This window comes from Pistacia vera, unplaced genomic scaffold, assembly GCF_008641045.1.
Source record: "Pistacia vera cultivar Batoury unplaced genomic scaffold, PisVer_v2 Contig40, whole genome shotgun sequence".
In the NCBI taxonomy this organism is placed as follows: Eukaryota; Viridiplantae; Streptophyta; class Magnoliopsida; order Sapindales; family Anacardiaceae; genus Pistacia; species Pistacia vera.
The window spans coordinates 1,221,248-1,243,799 of NW_022196224.1; the positions used below are offsets into that span (position 1 = coordinate 1,221,248).

The window sequence follows — 22,552 nt, forward strand, 5'->3', positions numbered from 1 at the left end:
TAGTTGGGGATTACTATTATATTTGTGTTTGAATGGTGAGAGTTGGAGTGTGAAGATGGAGTATTTATAGGAAAGTTTGGGTTTTCCATGGTCTATACGTGTAAGATTAAGTGTTCAGAGCAAATATTTGTTGGTTGTGAATGACGGTCACACGTAGAATTTTACATGCAATTTGTTGGCACAAATGGTTTTGTTCTATTGTGGAGATGCTTTTAGACCTTGAGGATGTAGCAATCGAAATTGATGATTTGAAAAGTTACTAGCTGTATTGTTTAATTAATTAATTTTATATATATATAAAAAACAAATTAACAATATAATAAGTGCTGTATGATACACTTTACCTGCTTATAAATACATATTAGCTGGGATTGAAGTCTGATGCGATATCTGATATTTGTTATATCATAATTTTAAAATTTGAAGGACCCTTTTCTCTGAGTTAAGGTCGATCGATCACGAGAGTTCCTCTGTAAATAATTCCAAAAGGATCCACGAAGAGCCAAAAAAATCAGTTTGTGGCAGTATTTGCATCACCGGCCAGCACCGCCTAACACTTGGTGGCGTGCATGCAGCAATTCGACACCGCAACCCCCCTGGTTAACTGCATTTCGAAGATGAACACAAAAAGCTATTGGACAACCAAACAGAGACCTAATTTTTGTTTGTTGCCGCCTTTGCACGACATTGTTCCACCTGTAAGTACAAAGCCGACCACCGAACCATGCAGAGCCAACCCAGCAAAACCTAACCATGTCGTCTTCACGTGGCTAGCTTACATGCGAAACGTTATGAAGCCTCGTGTATTTGTGTTTAATTAATTATTCATGTGTGTTTGTGAAAAATCATAAGAGGCCACGCTTTTCCTAGTTTTATTCAAACCAAATCTGCTTTTGCAATCTGATTGATAATATATAATTATTCGAATAAAAAAGAACCTATATGAAAATTTACAAGTAAAATAATTTTGCCCCTGAAGCCCAATTGTGATATTGTATTCACAAGATATAATGATCTTCTGTAATGTAGATTCTGTATGTATATTATTAATGTTCTGAGCATTCAATAGCGGTTTTTAATATCCATATATTCCCTGACAGCATAAATGCAGCGACCAGACCACTCTCAAACACATCTTCCCATTCAAACAGCTACCTTTTGTGACTGCTGTTTCCTTTTAATATCTTTTTCGTTGAGGAGATATTAATCAATGATGCATCTTAAATTCTGAATGGATCATAAATATGAAGCTTAGAATCATATTAGGAAAGTAGGGTAAAATTAATAAGAAACACGGGAACAGCCTCTTGATATATATAAGAAGATAAGCTAGCACTTTTATTGGAAAAAGCAAAAGAACAAAATTTCGGATTACATTTTCCTCAAGTCTAGCCACACACTAACAACGACACACACGATGATGTGCTTGATTATTAGTACTACAACCTATTCACCTGTAATCTCCAGCTAAAAAGCCAAAGCAGCAGTGAACTATTTATTTCTACTACTGCAACACATATCACGCATGTACATCTCCATATGCTGGCGATGATGATGATGATCTAATAAGACCAGTATGGTGAACTGAACTGACACCCCTGGCTGGGTGAAATGTTGCACATGCGAGGCAATTCACTGGCTGTCTCATAAAGTTCCTGAAGCTTCTCACCTCTGAACTGCCCCTGTTGCTGCTGGCGCTTCACCATTTGCTCTAGGTTCTGGCACCGGCACTTTTTGTCTACTTCCTGCAACTCCTGGCAGCATTGTTTGAAGCATTGTTGTCGCTGGTTGATGCGTGCGGTGAGCGAGTGTCCGTCTTGGCTCTTCTGGACCTCCTGTTGCACGTACATTTGGCAGTGCTTGAATTTTTGCTGCTCCTCGAACTGCTTTTGGCAACTCTGCCCACTGCTCAAGTTTTCTCCTTCAACTTCCACAGTGGCGCGGTAGATGGAGGCGTTGGCCGCCAGGAGGAGGAATGCGAAGGCAGACAGGAGGAGTACGAGCTTTGCCATTGCTGTCGGGGATATGTGTTGTATTTGTGTTTGAATGGTGAGAGTTGGAGTTGTGAAGATGAAGTATTTATAGGAGAGTTTGGTGTTTGCATGGCTTATACGTGTAAGATTAAGTGTTCAGAGCAAGTATTTGGTGGTTGTGGATGAAGGTCACACGTAGAATTTTCATGCGATTTGCTGGCACATAAGGGTTTTTGTTTTGTTATGGAAGTGCTTTATGGCTGCCTAGGGATTTGGCTATGGAAATTGCTGGGAAAATATGCATCACCTGAAGTCTGCCATCAAATTGTTTGCATTGTATTTCAATTATCCAAACAGCCCTCAATTTCAGTTAGCTAGATGATGACTGAAGTTACCCTGTTGTGACATTGTGGCAACGAAGAAATGAGTTGAAACCCTGTGGTGACATTGTATTTCAGTTATCCAAACAGTCCTCAATATCTTAAAGATATATTTCTCCTATATTGTTGAAATTAGAGACTAATTCAGCAGGCAAGAGTTGTGCATAAGACATCTTTCTATGCCCAATATTTTAAATCAAATTACAATATTATATTAAATAATTCCTATATATATATATATATATACATATAAATTTGGATGATTTTAAGTTAATAAAAAACTATAGTTTTTTTAAATTTAGAAATCTTTTACAAACTTATCATACATCTTTTTTTATAAGAAAGGCATTTTTTATTTCGTGAGAGTGAAATTGGAAGTCTAAGACTGGGCCGTATCAGGCCACTATTTGGGCCTATGCAACAGTCCAATAGTTTTTTAATTAGATGAGACGACGCCGTTTGATTGTAAAGCCTGATATTCTGTATTTTCCCTGGCAAAACTCTCTGACACGAAAAGGTACACTGTTTTCTTTAAGATATCTGTCAATCAACATTGAATTGACAATTATAGCCTTCTATCAATTACCCTTACTCACGCTCTCTCCTCTCGGCATAAAACACACTCGCTCTCACACCTCGCCACCTGTCTATTTTCCACGTTTTAGTTAACGGTAGCGTAAACGGTTGAAATTAGTACTCTCGCGAGTATTCAACATGTATTAGCTTACCTAACCCTGCGAATTTCGTTTTCCTATAATTCCAATTCTAGATCACTCTCTCATATTTTTTCTTTGTCACCAAACACCAGCTTAGACTTATCCGGTTTAGGGTTTTTTTCGATCTCATCGATCAGACTCTCGCGAATCTCGAACCCTAATATTCGGATCAGGTAATCAACAAGCCTAATAGTTTCTGCTGCAAAGATCTCTTTTCTTTCTTTAATTTTCTTTTCGTGTGAAAATTTGGGGGTTTCTTGTTGAATGATTTATTTATTTATTTTTTTTATGTCGAAAATTAACAATATTTATGGTTTTAATTATGGTTCGGGTTACTTTGATTCTTTAATTCTTTAGTTTTGGTTTTAATTGAGGCTTTAATTTTGTGTGTAATTTAGCTGATTATGTAACAAGTTTCTGATGTGTTGACTTTGTTACATAGGTCTGAGTTCTGGTTGTTAGGCCCCTTTCATCAGCCAAGGTTCATGTCTGATCTCGATAACCAGATTCCTACTACCTTTGGTAAGCTTCTTTATAGATTATATCACAACTGGACGTCTTTAGTTGCAATTTTTTTGAACTTCTTCGTATTTTTTACTTTGAAATTATCGCTTTCTAGCATGAGAAGCGCGCTTGTTTATAGCTTAGTCGAGATCATGGTGGATTTTATGAACTGCCCTACATAATATGAAATAAGATTATAGGAGAGGCTTGCATGGTAGGTTTTGGATTGTAGTATTATCTTAAATTAGGGTAGTGATAGCAAATTAAGTATCGCAAGAGTTCCGTATGCTTTCGTATGTGCCTACAAAACATGAAACTCTGCGGTGCTGTATTTTTACTCCAGTTACAATTCCAAGTTTATACGGTGAATATTGAATATTGGTCTTATGTTATCATTGATTGTGTTGTGAGCTTGTTCTATACTAATTTTTCATTTAACTCTTATACTATTACATCATATGTGTCATCCTGCAAATTCGTAAATTTCTTTTTAATTCAATACCAAAGAGCTTCTTTACAATCCAATGTAGAATCTTAATTTAACAGCCTTGCCTGTTTTTCTGTAATAGAAACCTAGTTTTATAGTTGTAAAGATGTAAATTGCGAACTGGCTTTTTTACTTGTAATTTTTAGATGATAATTTTCTGATGTCAAGCCCTCATCTTTTTTGTGAATAAATTTTCGTTATTACTTGCACAATCTTTAGGAGTCATAATCGATCTGGTTACAACAATATTTCTACCATCCTCATCATGTTGTTATTCTTTTTCAGTTACTTTCATTTTCTAATTATTTTACATCTTCCAAGCTTTTGAGCTCTATTGGAAAGCCTAACCACTCTGTTTTGTCTGGGTGATAGATCCGTTTGCTGATGCAAATGCTGAGGACTCGGGTGCTGGGACAAAGGAGTATGTGCATATTCGTATTCAGCAAAGGAATGGTAGGAAAAGCCTGACAACTGTCCAAGGGTTGAAGAAAGAATTCAGCTACAACAAGATCCTCAAGGACCTCAAGAAGGAGTTCTGCTGCAATGGTACAGTTGTCCAGGACCCTGAATTAGGACAGGTACATCTCTTTGATCGACCTAGCTTAATCAACTATTTATTTCCATTCTTATTTTTGTTGGCTTATCAATTTGCTGTGCATGTACAGGTTATTCAACTCCAAGGTGACCAGCGGAAGAACGTGTCCACCTTCCTTGTCCAGGTACATCTGATTTCTCCATCTTTTGATTTTCTTTCTTTTTTTGCCTGTTGCCTGAATTGTATTTTGATCTATATTTTTTCTTCTTCTTTCAGGCTGGCATTGTGAAGAAGGAGCACATCAAAATGCATGGTTTTTAAGCCACAGCAACTGAACTGTCTGCACACTGCATGCTCCTAATGTCAGTGCAGAACACTCTTATCAAAAAACTACTTATATGTTGGTGCAATTATATCATATGGTCATTTCCCAGTTCGTTTGATATGATGTATGCATTTCGTGGTACTGGTGTTTTCTAGTTAGTTCTCTGGATTCTGTATTGTGGAATGATAATGGAATGCTATGTAGTTGCTTTCCCCCTTCAACTAGTTATCGAAATTTAAACTGTACACCCCTAACCCCTTACACTCGATATGTGATTTTTTTGAGAAGTGCTTGAAAACAAAATCAGGCCAAATTTTTTGCTTGTTTATGAAGCCGCTTCTGAAGGAACCTGTAGTTGCTGACTAATAAAAACATGCCAGTGATATCTGGCTACAAGGTTTCTACGGTTGGAATTCAATATACTTTGTTTAAGAAGATGACCTTGTTCAACTGTCAAAACTTAAAAATAAAATTTTCTCCATCCATTTCTTGTGAAGATCCTATTGTAGGAGTGTTTTATAACTTTTCTTGGACATTTGTCTCGGATGAACTTAACAAAAACTCTCTCATAAACCGAATGTGGTAATTGATAGTTTCTCATAACTTCATTGGGTACCATCAACTGTGAGATTCGTATGTTAGCAGTATTGCCTTTGTACGGAAGAATCAATAACTTGAAATAAGTTATTAGCGGGCATAAACATCAAAGGAGAGAAATAATGGCCAGTTGATCCGTATTTTGAAAGGATTTTGGTTTCTGTGGTCTAGTATTCGTTCATATGCAAGAAAAAAGATCAATCCTTCTGCCTGGCAACCCAACTAATTGTGTGCGTGACAACCTTTTGGTATTTTAAACAAAAATACAATTACAAACAAGAAATCGAAATTAAATGTATTAACACCCTATTTGGTCATGCTTTTCATCTTTTGGATTAGCGAATAGNAAGTATTTCTACAAAACTTTTGCAAGCATTCAACGAACCTTCAATGACCACATCTATTCACTTTATAAAAAAGAAAAAGCCCTTTTAATTTCGACTATTGCTTGACCAGTTGCAGTCAGTTCAAAGGTGTTAGAAGTATCCTAAAATTTACATAAGGATGGATGTGTTTGCTCTGTTTGCTTTTGGTTAGGCGATTGGTCTTGGTTGGTTCCTTCTTGCTTCTCATGCTGGGCTTGAAAGATTCTCAGTTGACTGGTGACTCCACGTGAATCAAAAATACAAACTAAATCCATAGTAAAAGGTCAAGTTCACACGTGATGTGAAACCCTGCTTATACTATTACTAAACCATTATTGATACTAGTCATCGTATGAGACATTATTACATCAACACGGACATGGGACCAGACCTAGTCACTATATATATATCGTCATCACTTATCAAAGTTAAAATTTAACTTAGGTGAATTTAATTTGGACTATTTTAGGTGAGCCCTGTTTATTTATTATTGCATTAAGTCCCTACCTAACCTGTGACTCTAATTATAAGGTCCACACTATTATTTTAGAAAACCAACATTATTAATTGATGCATAAGAGTTGATAAATGTCACCAAGACTTGATGAATTAGTCATGCTAACATTTATTAGTTTCATAAGCAGAAATATATGTGGCCATTTGATATTTCCAAATTAACTTTAAGATTATGTAGCTTTCAAACCCGTAATTTTTGGAGCCAAAAAGTATTTTTACTTTTTACTTGAAAATACAAAACACCAATTTCTTTATGTATCAGTTAATTTAATCAGGAATTGTCTCCAAATGATTAATTTGCAAAATTGGTTTTTTTTTTTTTTTTCAAAGTTATTTTGTAAATATTCAAAATAAAAATGGTATTAATATTGTTGAAAAGAAGTAGCTTTTAGGGATACAAAAGCAGAAGGTTCCAATTATTTATGTTTAAAAGTAATTATTTAATGAGAAATAATAATTTAAAAAAGATGATAAGGAGGAGAAGGATATCATATAGCTACTTGCAAGTTAAAAAGTCTAATTATAGAAATGATGAGTACAAAGAGTGGATAGTCATTTGCGCTGTCCCTAATCCTATTTGTCTAAGCATCATCCTTGACTTCAAATTAGTATGCATCAGAGATTAACATGTTCATATAGGGAAAAATAGTTTTATGACTTTGTACAATCCCTTTCTTATCTTTAGACTTTAAACACCCCTGTCTACTTAAAGACAAAATCAAAAACATAATATGGGCAGAAGCAGAATTAACATGGAATCAACTGTTAATCTATACGAATTACACATGATATATACTTCCAAAATTCAAGCAAATTCCAAACAAAAACTTGGCCTACCAAGAATATTTGGCAAGAAGACATTTGATCCAAAATTTTAAATTATTAGATAATTAAGGCATAGTTAACATTATTAATATTTAAATAGTCTAGTCTAATCCATGATTAAGCTTTGTCAGTAGTGTACAAGTATGCGCTGAGCCAGTTTCCTGGAAGCTTGATTGTGTGAATTTCATATGTGGACAATGTCTCTTGATGTCTTTTTTTATTTAATGAAGGGCAACATAGGACTGTTGAATAATAGAAAAAGACTTGTAACGAATCTTCTTGGGTGGACCCTCTTTTCTTTGAAAACTAGACTCCCTTTTTAAATAAACCCAAATTAATTTGAAAATGAAACGAAAAAGTTGTTTACTAAAAACACGGTGTGAAACACGTTTTGATTTTCTATGTTATACTACGGTATATATAGCTGTAACTTCAACTTGTCAGTTGTGCTGTGAGTACAATAAAATCAAAGAGAAACAGAAGAAAAGAAAAATGGTGAGAACTCCTGGCTGTGATAAAAGTGGACTGAAGAAGGGAACATGGACACCTGAAGAAGATAGAAAGCTAAAGGCTTATGTAACTAGATATGGCTGTTGGAACTGGCGCCAACTTCCCAAGTATGCAGGTAATTAAGAGTGAAAGCCAGCCGCTGAAAGGCTTAATCTTTACTCTTTAGTTTAAAGACAATCACATTCTACTTCTGGGTTGAATTTCTTCTTTAAAAGATTGACTGTGTTTCGGATTATCAGATAATTAACTTTGGACTTTGTATTCGTTGGTTTTGTTCATAAAATAATCTTTCTTGTTTCAATTTCCAGGTCTATCAAGGTGTGGGAAGAGTTGCAGACTCAGATGGATGAACTATTTGAGGCCAAACATCAAACGGGGGAATTATAGCAAGGAAGAAGAAGACACCATCATCAGATTGCATGAGTCACTGGGAAACAGGTACTTTATCGACTGCCAATCCTTTCTTTATACAACTTTTCAACTTGGAAAAGAGATGAGAACATGCAGAGATAAATCAAGGGTAAAATATATTCTTGCAAGTTTAGTAAATGAGGATCAATCAAATGCAAACACCATCTTTATGCTAAATAAGTCTTTTCTTCACTGCATGCATTCAAACACTATCGATTCTTATGTAAAGCTTCAAGACTTCAAAAACATGAATTAACAACATAACAATAATTAGCCCTTTCATCTGCGTAGCATGAACAAACATGCTATTAATTGATGATTTCTCTAGCAAAACTTGAACAAAAGCAGCTAATTAAGATAGAGCATGTCCATTAAACCATCACAAAAATGACTGTTACATTCATTGGAGATGAGAAAGATGGCTAGTTCCACTAGTTCATTAATATCTAACAAAAAGCTATAATGCATATGAATGTATTAAGGAATGATAATCTCATGCAATCCTTTGATCATGTGCAGATGGGCCGCGATTGCTGCTCAGTTACCAGGTAGAACTGACAACGAGATCAAAAACCACTGGCACACAAACCTGAAGAAGCGGTTGAACCAAAATTCAAACTCAAGTACTGATCAATCAAAAGAAAAACCAGAAGATCCGTCACCCCATGAAACCAGCCAAGAGGGAGAATCAAAACTCAACAACGACCATCCAGATATAGTCAGTCTCCAAATTCTTGAAAGTTCCCCATTATCACCACAACCCTCCTCAGGTGATCAATTTTCCTCCATAACCATAGATACCACAGGTGTAACCAGCAGCACAGAATCAATTCTAGAAGATCATCAGGTTGCTGCTTTCTTTGAATTATATGCTGAACCGAGTGGTAATTTCTGGACTGAACCATTCTTGGCAGACAATTCCTACAATTTCAATATTTCCAATGATTTTCTAGTACCTTTTGTCGACCCCGAATATGTACCTGTTCATTCTCCATTTTTTTGATGGAGATATGTTATGCCCATATATATGAGTTTTATGAGCAAAATTAGAAATGAAATCAATATAAGTTATATATGAATTACTATGAGAATGTTAATGTGTTCAATATATAAAAGTTTACTCATAGAAAGGATAAAGATTATATCTGTTGTATTGGAAATGGCAGAATTTTGTTTTCTTGCATATATTTAACTAGAATCTTTTCCAACGAAAATTTTCATAATCCTTATGCGGCCAGTCTTCTGGATAAAGGGATATATGTACAGCGTTAGCGTACAATGATTTTGTTTAATAGGATTTTGGTGTGGTGACTAGTAGGCTTTCCCGTTATGAATAATATAAAGAGATCGTAATGACAATAATTCTTTTATCCAGATAATGGACGGACTTCTGCCTTTTAATGTTTTATGCCCATTGCCTGGCATAAACAGTGTTTTTTATTTGTACTATGCATTGACTCATCACTATGATGCCATTATTGACGCCCAACCTAATCAGAAGTGGGCTGGACTTTGCAACTTAATGGCCCATAACCGGTTCTTTGTTTATCTCAATCGACTGCTTTGAATCGCGCGCATTAAAACAATTTTTTCGCATTCTTAATCCAACATCACGAGTTCTTCTCTCCTTGGGTAGGACTGGAATTTACAGAATCCATACTTGATAATAAGCCTAACTGACAAGACACTTTAGGAGTGAGAAATGAATCTTACAAATTAATTACCACGTGTAGATTTGTATCAACTATCAAGGCCACCAGGCCTCACAAGATTTGGGCGTGAAAACTCGAGTTCTTCATTTACCATTCGTCTCTGATTAATATCTTGAACTGTTATTATTTTCACCTGGTCTGTGCGCATGCGCGTGAGAGACAAAGAGAGATACGTTCTTAATTATCGTTGTCTCAAGCAGTAAATTATGCACCGGACATGTCATTTGTGGTTAGAAAAAAAAAAACCCTTTTTATCTTTAAGGGAAAGATATGTAAATTAAGGCCCAACTCTTGATGAGATCGCTTCACCTGAAATAAATATCAAACAGAAATAAGTAGTACTGTGTAGTGTGTACAACAAGGAGACAAACACAACCTTGCTCATTGTTATACCTAAAAAATCACGCCTATATCAGTTTATTTAATGTCTTTTTGTACCAGCTGTCAAGCACATATCTCCAAAGATATTCTCACAAACTCTATCTCATTTCAAAAAAAGAATTGACGAAAACCTTCCATGTGTCAAGACAACTTGCAAAACACTCATTACATTGAGTGTTTAGATGTATAAATGGGCACTCCTCTTCCCGAAGAAGGAGGCTGGGCTGAGATTTGAGCTTCATTTTCATTCTCTCTCTGTAACACTGTATTTCTTCATCTTTGTATGCCTTACAGGCAAAATCATAGAAATAGTCAGTGAGCAATAAAATAACAGTAGATGTAGGAGTTGCTTGTTGAGCATCCGAACCACTATAAAAACTCCCTCTTGCCAATTTTTTATTTATTTTTCTGCAAAATATATAATCTCAGCTCCATATTCAAATCTCATGGATCCATCACGTGTGTCTCCTAAATCAGCTCAGCGTTTCCCACGTGCGAATCGTTGGCGTCCAAAATCAAGCGTCAACAGTTTGGTGGCCCATGTAGGTCCAATTATCAAACCTGCATCCAAGTTCTCCGATCACATGGTTAGATCGTAGATCGCACGCATCAGCTCTCCAATCGCGTGGCCAGATCGCTAATCGCACGCATTAGAGCTTCGATCGCGTGGCCAGATCTCAGATCGCACGTGTCAGAGTTCTCCGATCGCGTGGCCAGATCGCAGATCGCACATGTCAGAATTCTCCAATTGCGTGGTCAGATCGCTGATCACACGCTCAAATCGCACGTTCAGATCACCCAGATCACGTGGCCAGATCGCTTATCGCACGCTCAGGTCGTGCTCGTTATATGCTCAGGTTGAGCCCAGGTCGTGTTCGTTCAGGTCGAGCACAGGTCGTGCTCGTTATGCGTCCCAAGTCGAGCCCAGGTCATGCTCGTTATGAGCTCAAGTCGTGCTCGTTATATGCTTAGGTCAAGCCCAAGTCGTGCTCATTATGCGTTCAGGTTGAGCATAGGTCGTGCTCGTTATGGGCTCAGGTCGAGCCCAGGTCGTGCTAGTTATGAGCCCAAGTCGTACTCGTTATACGTTCAGGTCGAAGCCAGGTCGTGCTCGTTATGTGCATATTGAGCTCGTTTTACTCTCAGATTGAACTCGTTTTGTTCATTTAGGTCGTTTTGACCTCTCAGATTGAGCTCGTTTTGCTCTCAAGTTGAGCTCGTTTTGTTTTCAGGTCGAGCTCCTAACAGATTTCAGGTTGTTTTCCTAACAGATTTCAGGTCATGCTCCTACCAGATTTCAGGTCGTTTTCCTAACAGATTTTAGTTCGAGCTCTTCAGTTCAAGACTGCAGCAATTCAGATCAAAGACCTTAGTTTCTGAAGCGTGATTACGCATTTCAAAAACTGGGAGGCTTCTGTTATGCCTAAAAAGTCACGCCTATGTCAGCTCATTAATGTCTTCTTGTACCAACTGCCAAGCCCATATCTCCAAAGATATTCTCACCAATCCTGTCTCATTTCAAGAAATGAATGGACGAGAGTCTTCCATGTGTCAAGGTAACTTGCAAAACACTCATTACATTGAGTGTTTAGGTGTATAAATGGGCACTCCTCTTCCCAAAGAAGGAGGCTGGGCTGAGATTTGAGCTTCATTTTCATCCTCTTTCTGTAAACACTGTATTTCTTTATCTTTGTATGCCTNATGTTAATTCAATTTTAATACAATAAAATTGTAATATAAGAAAAATTAGATTTATTCATTTATCAAAAAATAAAATAAAAAATTACAACAATTATTGTCTCATTAAAAACCTTACCAAGAAAAACACAATGAGATAAAAACTAGGTAAGGAAAAAAGAGTGTAATAATTGACTATTAATTTACAAGTTACAATTTACAAAACAATTAATTTAAGGGTTGATTAGGACCTCTCTCATCCGTATCATCTATATTACAAGATTGAAATGATTATATTAAAGTATCTCGACAATCTCGTATTTGATTCTGATGGCGCGACCATTCCCAATCTCAAAGACATGTAAGGACTTCAATCATTTTTTGTGAAAGTTTAGTCCTCCTTTCATTTAAAATTCTTCTACTTGCACTAAATGTTTATTCGGATGAGACAGTTGAGACATGAACAGCGAAAACATCTAAGGCAAGTCTTGATAATGTCAGAAAAATACATTTTCTGGTTTTCCAATATTATAAGACATCAAAGTTGGCTCTTTGTTATGGATCTGCTGGTAACACTTCGGAGGTTCCCAAATATTGTTGAAACTCATTATTCTGTGATTACATGGAAGACAGTACATTCGTTTTTGGCAAAACGACCTTTACATCTTGTAAATTGTTCATCTTAAGGGAGAGCGACCTTTTCCCACCCAAGGTTTGGCAACATGACACTTTCCCACCCGCCCAGTTTCAAAATGACACTTTTCCCGCCCATCAAGTTTCAAAATGACACTTTCCCACCCACCATTATGTTTAGTTAAGAAAATTTGTTCTTTGACACGGTAAAAACAATGTAAAATAAAAAATACCCTTCACTTATATTCTTTTCTTTCTTCTTCTCCACCTTTGATTCCGGTTGCAGTTTCAACCGATCGCAACTGCCTTCTCACCGCTAACTTCTTACACAAATCCACACACAAAATCTCCACTTGGCCTTATCCAAATCAACACAAAACATCATCACCCTTATCAAATCAACACAAAACAACATCATCCAAATAAAAAAAAAAAAAAAAAACATTGAAAAAAAAAATGGTCGGAATCTTCTGACCTTCTCACACTAATTGGCTGGAATCGCACCCAACCACCACAATCTTCTCACTTTGTCACCCAAGATCCAAGTTTGAATTTGGTGCGATTTTGGCTGAAAATCATCTGGCCAAATTCTAAGCATTCTTCAACCTTGTCTTGATCTTTCACTCCATTTGAAATCGATGCAAGCAAGTGGGATAATTTCGGTTTCAAAAATTCAACACCTGGATTTTTACCAACATAATCTAAAAACGCAATCATTACGATAGAAGTGACAAGAAAATGAACGGCAGGAATATTGAGTGACAGAGTTGTTGCATGCGCCCATGGTTGGAGAAAATCATAAATGACCAAATTGGGGTTTTATTTTTTCAAGATTTGGTGGAAATCGGGGGCAGCCACGTCAAGAGCTTTCTTGAGAGTGGGCATGAGTTGGAGTGGTAGGCCTTTTGGTGGGGTGATAGTGAGGATGAAGGAAGATGATTGGCGGAGGTGGAGGATTTTGGGGCGATGGGATGGGGTGGGGAAGAAAGTAAATGGGATTGAATTTTTTTTTTTTAAGTTTATGTGAAATGACATAATTACCTTTAACAGTTTTTAAAAATTACTATTATGCCTTTCTTCAGTTAAACTTAACGGACGGATTTTAATATGGGTGGGAAAGTGTCATTTTGAAACTTGATAGGTTGGAAAGTGTCGTTTTGTTAAACCTTGGGTGGGAAAAAGTTCTTCTCCCTCATCTTAATTAGAAACCTGGTTTGTAATTATTCCCATACTATAGTAGATAATAAAATATTATAAAATTTGAACAGAAATTTTTAAAAGTGTTAGTAAAATTTTAAGACATTTTTCATAATTTTAAAAATTAATTATGAATAAAAGAGACATTTTTCACATGAATAACCTTATAATAATAAATTTTGACCAATTGAAATTCCTATGATTTTTGAAATTTTAGATGTTAAGAATTAGAATTATAACAAAACAAAGAGGAATTTTTTAGAACAGAAATAAAGTGCATGGAAAGTAATCAAAGACATTTATCAATTAGATGGCATGCCCGCGCGTTGCGCGGGTTTATTTATTATATTGTTTTTATTTTATTATCAAATTTTTATATTTTAAGAAATTGTAAACGATTATTGTTTCACAAAAAAATATATCAAATATTGATTATAATAGAAGATTTTGTTATTATTATTTTGTTATTTTTCATTATTATTATTATGTTATTGATAACAGAGGGAAAAAGGAAAAACTATATACATAGCGTTTTTCTAAATATTTTACTGTCTTATCTGTAGTTCAACCTCTTTAGCAGTAACTAAAAACTTACGTCGAGTTAAATCAGAGATAATATCCATGGTTGAACTCATTATCTCTAACAGACCATGGATAATATCTTTCAATTTGAGAATTTCTTTGATCTCATTTTGTGGTTGGAATGATGTTGCTTCATCTATAAATCATGCACACACATATTAGAATAGATATATGACATTGAATATAAGATATATGGTTCAATGTTTATTACCGTGTGTTGTTGTTCTTGATGCTTCTGCCATTGCGAATAAAAGTTTTTAAAGTATAACAAAATTAGTATTGTGTGATATTTCAAATTGTATTTTGTTATGTTTATATAGGAACAACAAAATGCGAAAAGGTAGAATAGCAAGAGACTGTTCATTCTTTGTACATTGTATTTGGAATTGTATTTGGAATTGTGTTTCGTAGGTTTTTTGGTTTCTAGGTTGACAATGGTTCGTCTTCTGTCTGGTATTTGTTAATGATATGGTAGTGATATGATATAATTAAAGCAACTGTTCGTATTTTGTTCAATGTAATTGAAATATTTAATATTTCAACTTTTGGATTGTCAGTAATATAGTTTCACTGAAGTCAACAACACATTTTATGAATCGGATTATATTTATGTTTATCTATGCAGGAAAATATGTAATATATGTGTTGAAAATATGCGAATCATCATGACTTAATCAAATTAAGATGGGCATGTGAAAGATATTAACAATCAATATTGTTTGTCTAGTTGTTATTTTTTCCATTTTAGTTATTCAATTTATTTGCAATTTTATTAACTAATAACCGTAGATTTAATATGAATGTGGTATGATTATAAATAATTTTAAATCTATTTAGACTATTCTATTATTATTGCATATAATGTTTTTTTTTTTTATACAATTACAATAGAAATATAATCTGTGTATTCTTATGTATGGCGTATGTTGCGAAATCGTTTCACTAAATAGATAACTCGGTTATACAAATAACATGGCAGTTGTAAATAATAGTAACAATCATTCGAATACAGGTCACAGAAACTCAAATCTTCAACCTCCAAGTCTTCCTATATGGGAGAAAATATTCTGCTGGGAAGTCAACTCAATACCATGCAAGAAGATTATAGAAGCCAAAATAAATATGAATAGTTTTGAGAAAGTAATTGAATGGAATGATTCAGCTTGTCAAGAGGCTCTTAAAACGGCCAACCTTCGATATTGGTTAAAGATGTGTTAGGAAAAACACAGATGAACATGTAATTGTANCTCAGGTGATCAATTTTCCTCCATAACCATAGATACCACAGGTGTAACCAGCAGCACAGAATCAATTCTAGAAGATCATCAGGTTGCTGCTTTCTTTGAATTATATGCTGAACCGAGTGGTAATTTCTGGACTGAACCATTCTTGGCAGACAATTCCTACAATTTCAATATTTCCAATGATTTTCTAGTACCTTTTGTCGACCCCGAATATGTACCTGTTCATTCTCCATTTTTTTGATGGAGATATGTTATGCCCATATATATGAGTTTTATGAGCAAAATTAGAAATGAAATCAATATAAGTTATATATGAATTACTATGAGAATGTTAATGTGTTCAATATATAAAAGTTTACTCATAGAAAGGATAAAGATTATATCTGTTGTATTGGAAATGGCAGAATTTTGTTTTCTTGCATATATTTAACTAGAATCTTTTCCAACGAAAATTTTCATAATCCTTATGCGGCCAGTCTTCTGGATAAAGGGATATATGTACAGCGTTAGCGTACAATGATTTTGTTTAATAGGATTTTGGTGTGGTGACTAGTAGGCTTTCCCGTTATGAATAATATAAAGAGATCGTAATGACAATAATTCTTTTATCCAGATAATGGACGGACTTCTGCCTTTTAATGTTTTATGCCCATTGCCTGGCATAAACAGTGTTTTTTATTTGTACTATGCATTGACTCATCACTATGATGCCATTATTGACGCCCAACCTAATCAGAAGTGGGCTGGACTTTGCAACTTAATGGCCCATAACCGGTTCTTTGTTTATCTCAATCGACTGCTTTGAATCGCGCGCATTAAAACAATTTTTTCGCATTCTTAATCCAACATCACGAGTTCTTCTCTCCTTGGGTAGGACTGGAATTTACAGAATCCATACTTGATAATAAGCCTAACTGACAAGACACTTTAGGAGTGAGAAATGAATCTTACAAATTAATTACCACGTGTAGATTTGTATCAACTATCAAGGCCACCAGGCCTCACAAGATTTGGGCGTGAAAACTCGAGTTCTTCATTTACCATTCGTCTCTGATTAATATCTTGAACTGTTATTATTTTCACCTGGTCTGTGCGCATGCGCGTGAGAGACAAAGAGAGATACGTTCTTAATTATCGTTGTCTCAAGCAGTAAATTATGCACCGGACATGTCATTTGTGGTTAGAAAAAAAAAAACCCTTTTTATCTTTAAGGGAAAGATATGTAAATTAAGGCCCAACTCTTGATGAGATCGCTTCACCTGAAATAAATATCAAACAGAAATAAGTAGTACTGTGTAGTGTGTACAACAAGGAGACAAACACAACCTTGCTCATTGTTATACCTAAAAAATCACGCCTATATCAGTTTATTTAATGTCTTTTTGTACCAGCTGTCAAGCACATATCTCCAAAGATATTCTCACAAACTCTATCTCATTTCAAAAAAAGAATTGACGAAAACCTTCCATGTGTCAAGACAACTTGCAAAACACTCATTACATTGAGTGTTTAGATGTATAAATGGGCACTCCTCTTCCCGAAGAAGGAGGCTGGGCTGAGATTTGAGCTTCATTTTCATTCTCTCTCTGTAACACTGTATTTCTTCATCTTTGTATGCCTTACAGGCAAAATCATAGAAATAGTCAGTGAGCAATAAAATAACAGTAGATGTAGGAGTTGCTTGTTGAGCATCCGAACCACTATAAAAACTCCCTCTTGCCAATTTTTTATTTATTTTTCTGCAAAATATATAATCTCAGCTCCATATTCAAATCTCATGGATCCATCACGTGTGTCTCCTAAATCAGCTCAGCGTTTCCCACGTGCGAATCGTTGGCGTCCAAAATCAAGCGTCAACAGTTTGGTGGCCCATGTAGGTCCAATTATCAAACCTGCATCCAAGTTCTCCGATCACATGGTTAGATCGTAGATCGCACGCATCAGCTCTCCAATCGCGTGGCCAGATCGCTAATCGCACGCATTAGAGCTTCGATCGCGTGGCCAGATCTCAGATCGCACGTGTCAGAGTTCTCCGATCGCGTGGCCAGATCGCAGATCGCACATGTCAGAATTCTCCAATTGCGTGGTCAGATCGCTGATCACACGCTCAAATCGCACGTTCAGATCACCCAGATCACGTGGCCAGATCGCTTATCGCACGCTCAGGTCGTGCTCGTTATATGCTCAGGTTGAGCCCAGGTCGTGTTCGTTCAGGTCGAGCACAGGTCGTGCTCGTTATGCGTCCCAAGTCGAGCCCAGGTCATGCTCGTTATGAGCTCAAGTCGTGCTCGTTATATGCTTAGGTCAAGCCCAAGTCGTGCTCATTATGCGTTCAGGTTGAGCATAGGTCGTGCTCGTTATGGGCTCAGGTCGAGCCCAGGTCGTGCTAGTTATGAGCCCAAGTCGTACTCGTTATACGTTCAGGTCGAAGCCAGGTCGTGCTCGTTATGTGCATATTGAGCTCGTTTTACTCTCAGATTGAACTCGTTTTGTTCATTTAGGTCGTTTTGACCTCTCAGATTGAGCTCGTTTTGCTCTCAAGTTGAGCTCGTTTTGTTTTCAGGTCGAGCTCCTAACAGATTTCAGGTTGTTTTCCTAACAGATTTCAGGTCATGCTCCTACCAGATTTCAGGTCGTTTTCCTAACAGATTTTAGTTCGAGCTCTTCAGTTCAAGACTGCAGCAATTCAGATCAAAGACCTTAGTTTCTGAAGCGTGATTACGCATTTCAAAAACTGGGAGGCTTCTGTTATGCCTAAAAAGTCACGCCTATGTCAGCTCATTAATGTCTTCTTGTACCAACTGCCAAGCCCATATCTCCAAAGATATTCTCACCAATCCTGTCTCATTTCAAGAAATGAATGGACGAGAGTCTTCCATGTGTCAAGGTAACTTGCAAAACACTCATTACATTGAGTGTTTAGGTGTATAAATGGGCACTCCTCTTCCCAAAGAAGGAGGCTGGGCTGAGATTTGAGCTTCATTTTCATCCTCTTTCTGTAAACACTGTATTTCTTTATCTTTGTATGCCTTACGGGCAAAATCATAGAAATAGTCAGTGAGCAATAAAATAACAGTGGATGTAGAAGTCGCTTATTGAGCATCCGAACCATTATAAAAACCCCCTCTTGCCAATCTTTTATTTATTTTTCTGTAAAATATATAATCTCAGCTCCATATTCAAATCTCATGGATCCATCGCGTGTGTCTCTTGAATCAATTCAGTATTTTTTACGTGTGAATTGTTAGTGTCCAAAATCAAGCGTCAACACTCATATAGTCAAACATGTACCAGAATACTAGTAGAGCTGTAAACCACTGTTTGCTTTTATTATTTTATGATCTAACAAAGTCAAAAATATGTGAAACCCTACCTCACTTCTGTTCACGTAATTTATGAAGTTCAGAGGTTTATCTTATCATTGTCACCATAACAGTTATGGGGCCTTCCCGTCTCGGACTTCATGTGACTTACGTGCTTTTGCATAAAGCACTCACCTCGATCAATCATCAATCATGTCATGAATCTTCTTCTCTGTTTCTTGTTTCTTCCAATCTATTTATTTCATGTAAGGTCATAATTATTTCTTGTTTCAGCTAGCCTTGGAAATAAGACAGTGATGATAAATCCCTGGCCCACACATAATATATATATATATATATATATATTATATATATTATATATATATATATATATATATATATATATATATATGAGTAATAGAGTATTCAAATCTGTTTGTTTGTATATATCTTATTAATTTTTAAGTTTTTAAACAGATACAAATCTACTTGTACATACCTCAATTAATTTTTAAGTCCATTGAACTGATACAACACAAAAAAATCAAATAAATTATAATTTATTGTGGTAGGTGACCTTAAAATTTAAATTCGAAACTTAAGGAAATGAATAAACCTCTTTAACCGTTAGACCAATCATTGGGTCAATATTTATATTTTCATCAACATGTCTTGTTTTAGATTCTGTAAATAAGTTAATTTTTACCTAAAAGAAAACAAATGAGGCAATGAAACTCTGATGAGATTGAGAATTATCAATTGAGAAATTTATATGGTAACTAGAGGTTCCCAATATTGCAATTCATGCACAATAAGTCCATACACTCTCGAAATGCATGTCAAAATGAACATATATATTTAAAATTATGTCGATGCAATTGAACGACATAGGATGAAGCACGACCATGTTCAGAATCCGTAAGATATTTAGGTGGTAACTGCAAATATCGAAATATGAAGCACAAATAGGCCGATATGGTTAGCTAGATATATGGTACGAAGAAGACTTACATTGAAAATGTTGACTCTTCTGAACATTATCAAATTACTCTGTCATGGTCCTCATGGACCCAAGGAGGCAAGGACGCAGCAGGTAATTCGGTACACAGACCTAATTCGTAGACCAGATTTATACCCACTTTTTTTCGAGTCAATTTTATATTTGTATATGAAAAATTAATTCTATAAGAAGACGCCAATTTTTAATACTATATTGGAACTACCGCAAACTTATTCATTAAACAGAAAATTTTATGTTGATGTGATGAGTTGTAACATAAGACACAAGATTTGATAAGCTTATCCTTAATTATTCATGTGTACAAAGGAATACCTTCAATTGCGTATTAAATTCATTTTTATCAACGGTCAATTTCAATGTTTGTACAGGAAGGGAATCATTATCCTAAGAAAAAATCTTCGTCGCTTATTAAAAAAAAAAAAAAATAATAATTAATAATAATAATATCAAATTGTTAATTTATAAGGCCTTGAAAGAACACTAATTTATTTATACCTGTAAAGGTCATTCTTTAATATCTGCATTGTCACATCAATTATAAATTAAATGCATCTGTATACGGTATACCCAACGCGCCAAAAGTAAAATGTGTCAAAGACTATATCTTACTTGTAAATTTGAATAATAGTCACATGTAAACAAAACAGATATATATTGTTAGGTAAGTTTGAACATCAATCGTAGATCTCTCTAAAGTCTAAGGCTACCTTCTACGAGTAAGCATGTCAAATTATACAACAGTATTTACGGAGAACAAAAAGACAATTATAATTAAATAGGAAGAAGAACCAGACGTCGTCAACAATGTACTTCCAACCCTAGCAGGTAAATCAGTCTGAAATCATTTGTTTTTCCTTAGGCTACAAAAGAATGATGTATGGTGTATTGACTTTAGAGGCTTTTTTTTTTTTTTTTAATTAATATTATTAATTCCTGAGAACCTTAATTTAACTAACACTATTTTTGGTGAGAGTTGGATAAATTTTTTGATACAGTTACAATCACCTACCAATAATAAATAAGGTATTGTGCCAAAAATACACACTATTGACATCAACACAACCTTAAAGATAAGATAGTATTAGCTATTAAAAACTCAAATCGCTTCTAAGAGATATTTTTATATTAATCCTATTTTATTTTAAAATAAGGATTAAGTAGTGATTCTTATGTGTCAAAACAACTTGTAAAAACATTCATTACATTGATCTCAAAGGTATAAATGTGCACCTCTCTTTATGAAAATGAGAGGTTCGACATATGAGAGCTGGGCATAAATTTGAGCTTCATCATTTTTTTTTTTTTTTTGTAAAACAAAGCATTTCTCCGTTTTTGCACACCTTACAGATAATATCATAAAAATAATCAGATAATAATAAAATAACAATAGATATAGAATTCGCTTTAAGTATCTGAACCACTATAAAAATCTCTTTTGTTCATCTTTTATTTATGTTTCATCAAACATATATCACCTCAACATCATAAACACTTCTCATGAATCATTCACGTATAATTTTTAAGAACAACTTAACATTTTATACGTACAAGTCGTTAGTGTCAAAATCAAGTATCAACATAAGACAAAAGGTTTTGTTGACGCTTGATTTTGGACGCCAACGACTCGCACGTGGGAAACGCTGAGCTGACTCAGGAGACACACGTGATGGATCTATGAGATTTGAATATGGAGCTGAGATTATATATTTTGCAGAAAATATAAATAAAAGATTGGCAAAATGGGTTTTTATAGTGGTTCGGATGCTCAACAAGCGACTCCTACATCCACTGTTATTTTATTGATCTCTCACTATTTCTATGAATTTGCCCGTAAGGCATACAAAGATGAAGAAATACAGTGTTTTTACAGAGAGAAAGAATTGAAGCTAAATCTCAGCCCAGCTACCAGCCTCCCTTCTTCGGGAAGAGAAAAATCCATTTATTCACATTTGCACTCAATTCAATGAGAGCTTTTGCAAACTGCCTTGACACATGGAAGGCTCTTGTCCATTCATCTCTTTGAAATAAGATAAAGTTGGTGAGAATATCTTTGGAGATATGGGCTTGGCAGAGAGACATTAATTGTGCTGACATAGGCTTGACTTTTTGAGGCATAACAGGTTTTTTGAGTTTTAGCAATACAATATTACTAAGCTTGCATCTGCTTGTTATTACCCCAAATATTAGCCAACACAAAGCTTTAATTTCAGTAATAATTTTGTTCCATCATGGATGTAGAGTGGTGTAACTCTCTGGCTTTCTTTATAAAACATGAAATTACTTTAAATATAAATATATAATAATTAAAAAAGAAAACCCTGAAGTTTCTTCTTGTTTTATATAGGAATTGATGCATTGATGAAGTGGTCCAGGCGTCCAGCTATTATAGATAGGGAAATCTTATTACCGGGGACCATAAATCATCTCTATTCATTAAAATAGTCCCTAAGATCTTGATAATTCAATAATAAATTAAGGCTTTGGAGCTATACAATTTATTGACAATCGTTTTAGCTCCAACATGTTCAATGCAAATACTGGGACACAAACACAGACACAGTACAGCTTTCCCACGCTGACTATTCTTACAGTTAAAGTAAAAGAATCATGAATTAATATTAACCAAAAAAAATATAAAAATATTAATTTGATCTTCCGA

The 22,552-nt window shown here is 35.2% G+C and overlaps 3 protein-coding genes across 3 annotated transcripts; 2 read left to right on the forward strand and 1 right to left on the reverse strand.

Moving 5' to 3' along the window:
• Positions 1–1,290: 1,290 nt before the first annotated feature.
• On the reverse strand, positions 1,291–2,035 carry LOC116141531 (2S seed storage protein 5-like). The gene has a single exon (XM_031427033.1). The coding sequence runs from the start codon at positions 2,010–2,012 to the stop codon at positions 1,563–1,565; it is 450 nt and encodes a 149-aa protein (XP_031282893.1). The 5' UTR covers positions 2,013–2,035; the 3' UTR covers positions 1,291–1,562.
• A 1,079-nt stretch (positions 2,036–3,114) lies between these two features.
• Positions 3,115–5,248, forward strand: LOC116141652 (protein translation factor SUI1 homolog 1). The gene is made up of 5 exons (XM_031427138.1): positions 3,115–3,242; positions 3,512–3,591; positions 4,433–4,638; positions 4,726–4,779; positions 4,872–5,248. Exons 2-5 carry the CDS (start codon positions 3,555–3,557, stop codon positions 4,914–4,916), a joined length of 342 nt encoding a protein of 113 aa, XP_031282998.1. The 5' UTR covers positions 3,115–3,242; positions 3,512–3,554; the 3' UTR covers positions 4,917–5,248.
• A 2,431-nt stretch (positions 5,249–7,679) lies between these two features.
• On the forward strand, positions 7,680–15,899 carry LOC116141528 (transcription factor MYB15-like). Its single transcript, XM_031427030.1, has 4 exons — positions 7,680–7,848; positions 8,042–8,171; positions 8,664–8,914; positions 15,579–15,899. Exons 1-4 carry the CDS (start codon positions 7,716–7,718, stop codon positions 15,809–15,811), a joined length of 747 nt encoding a protein of 248 aa, XP_031282890.1. The 5' UTR covers positions 7,680–7,715; the 3' UTR covers positions 15,812–15,899.
• Positions 15,900–22,552: the final 6,653 nt, after the last annotated feature.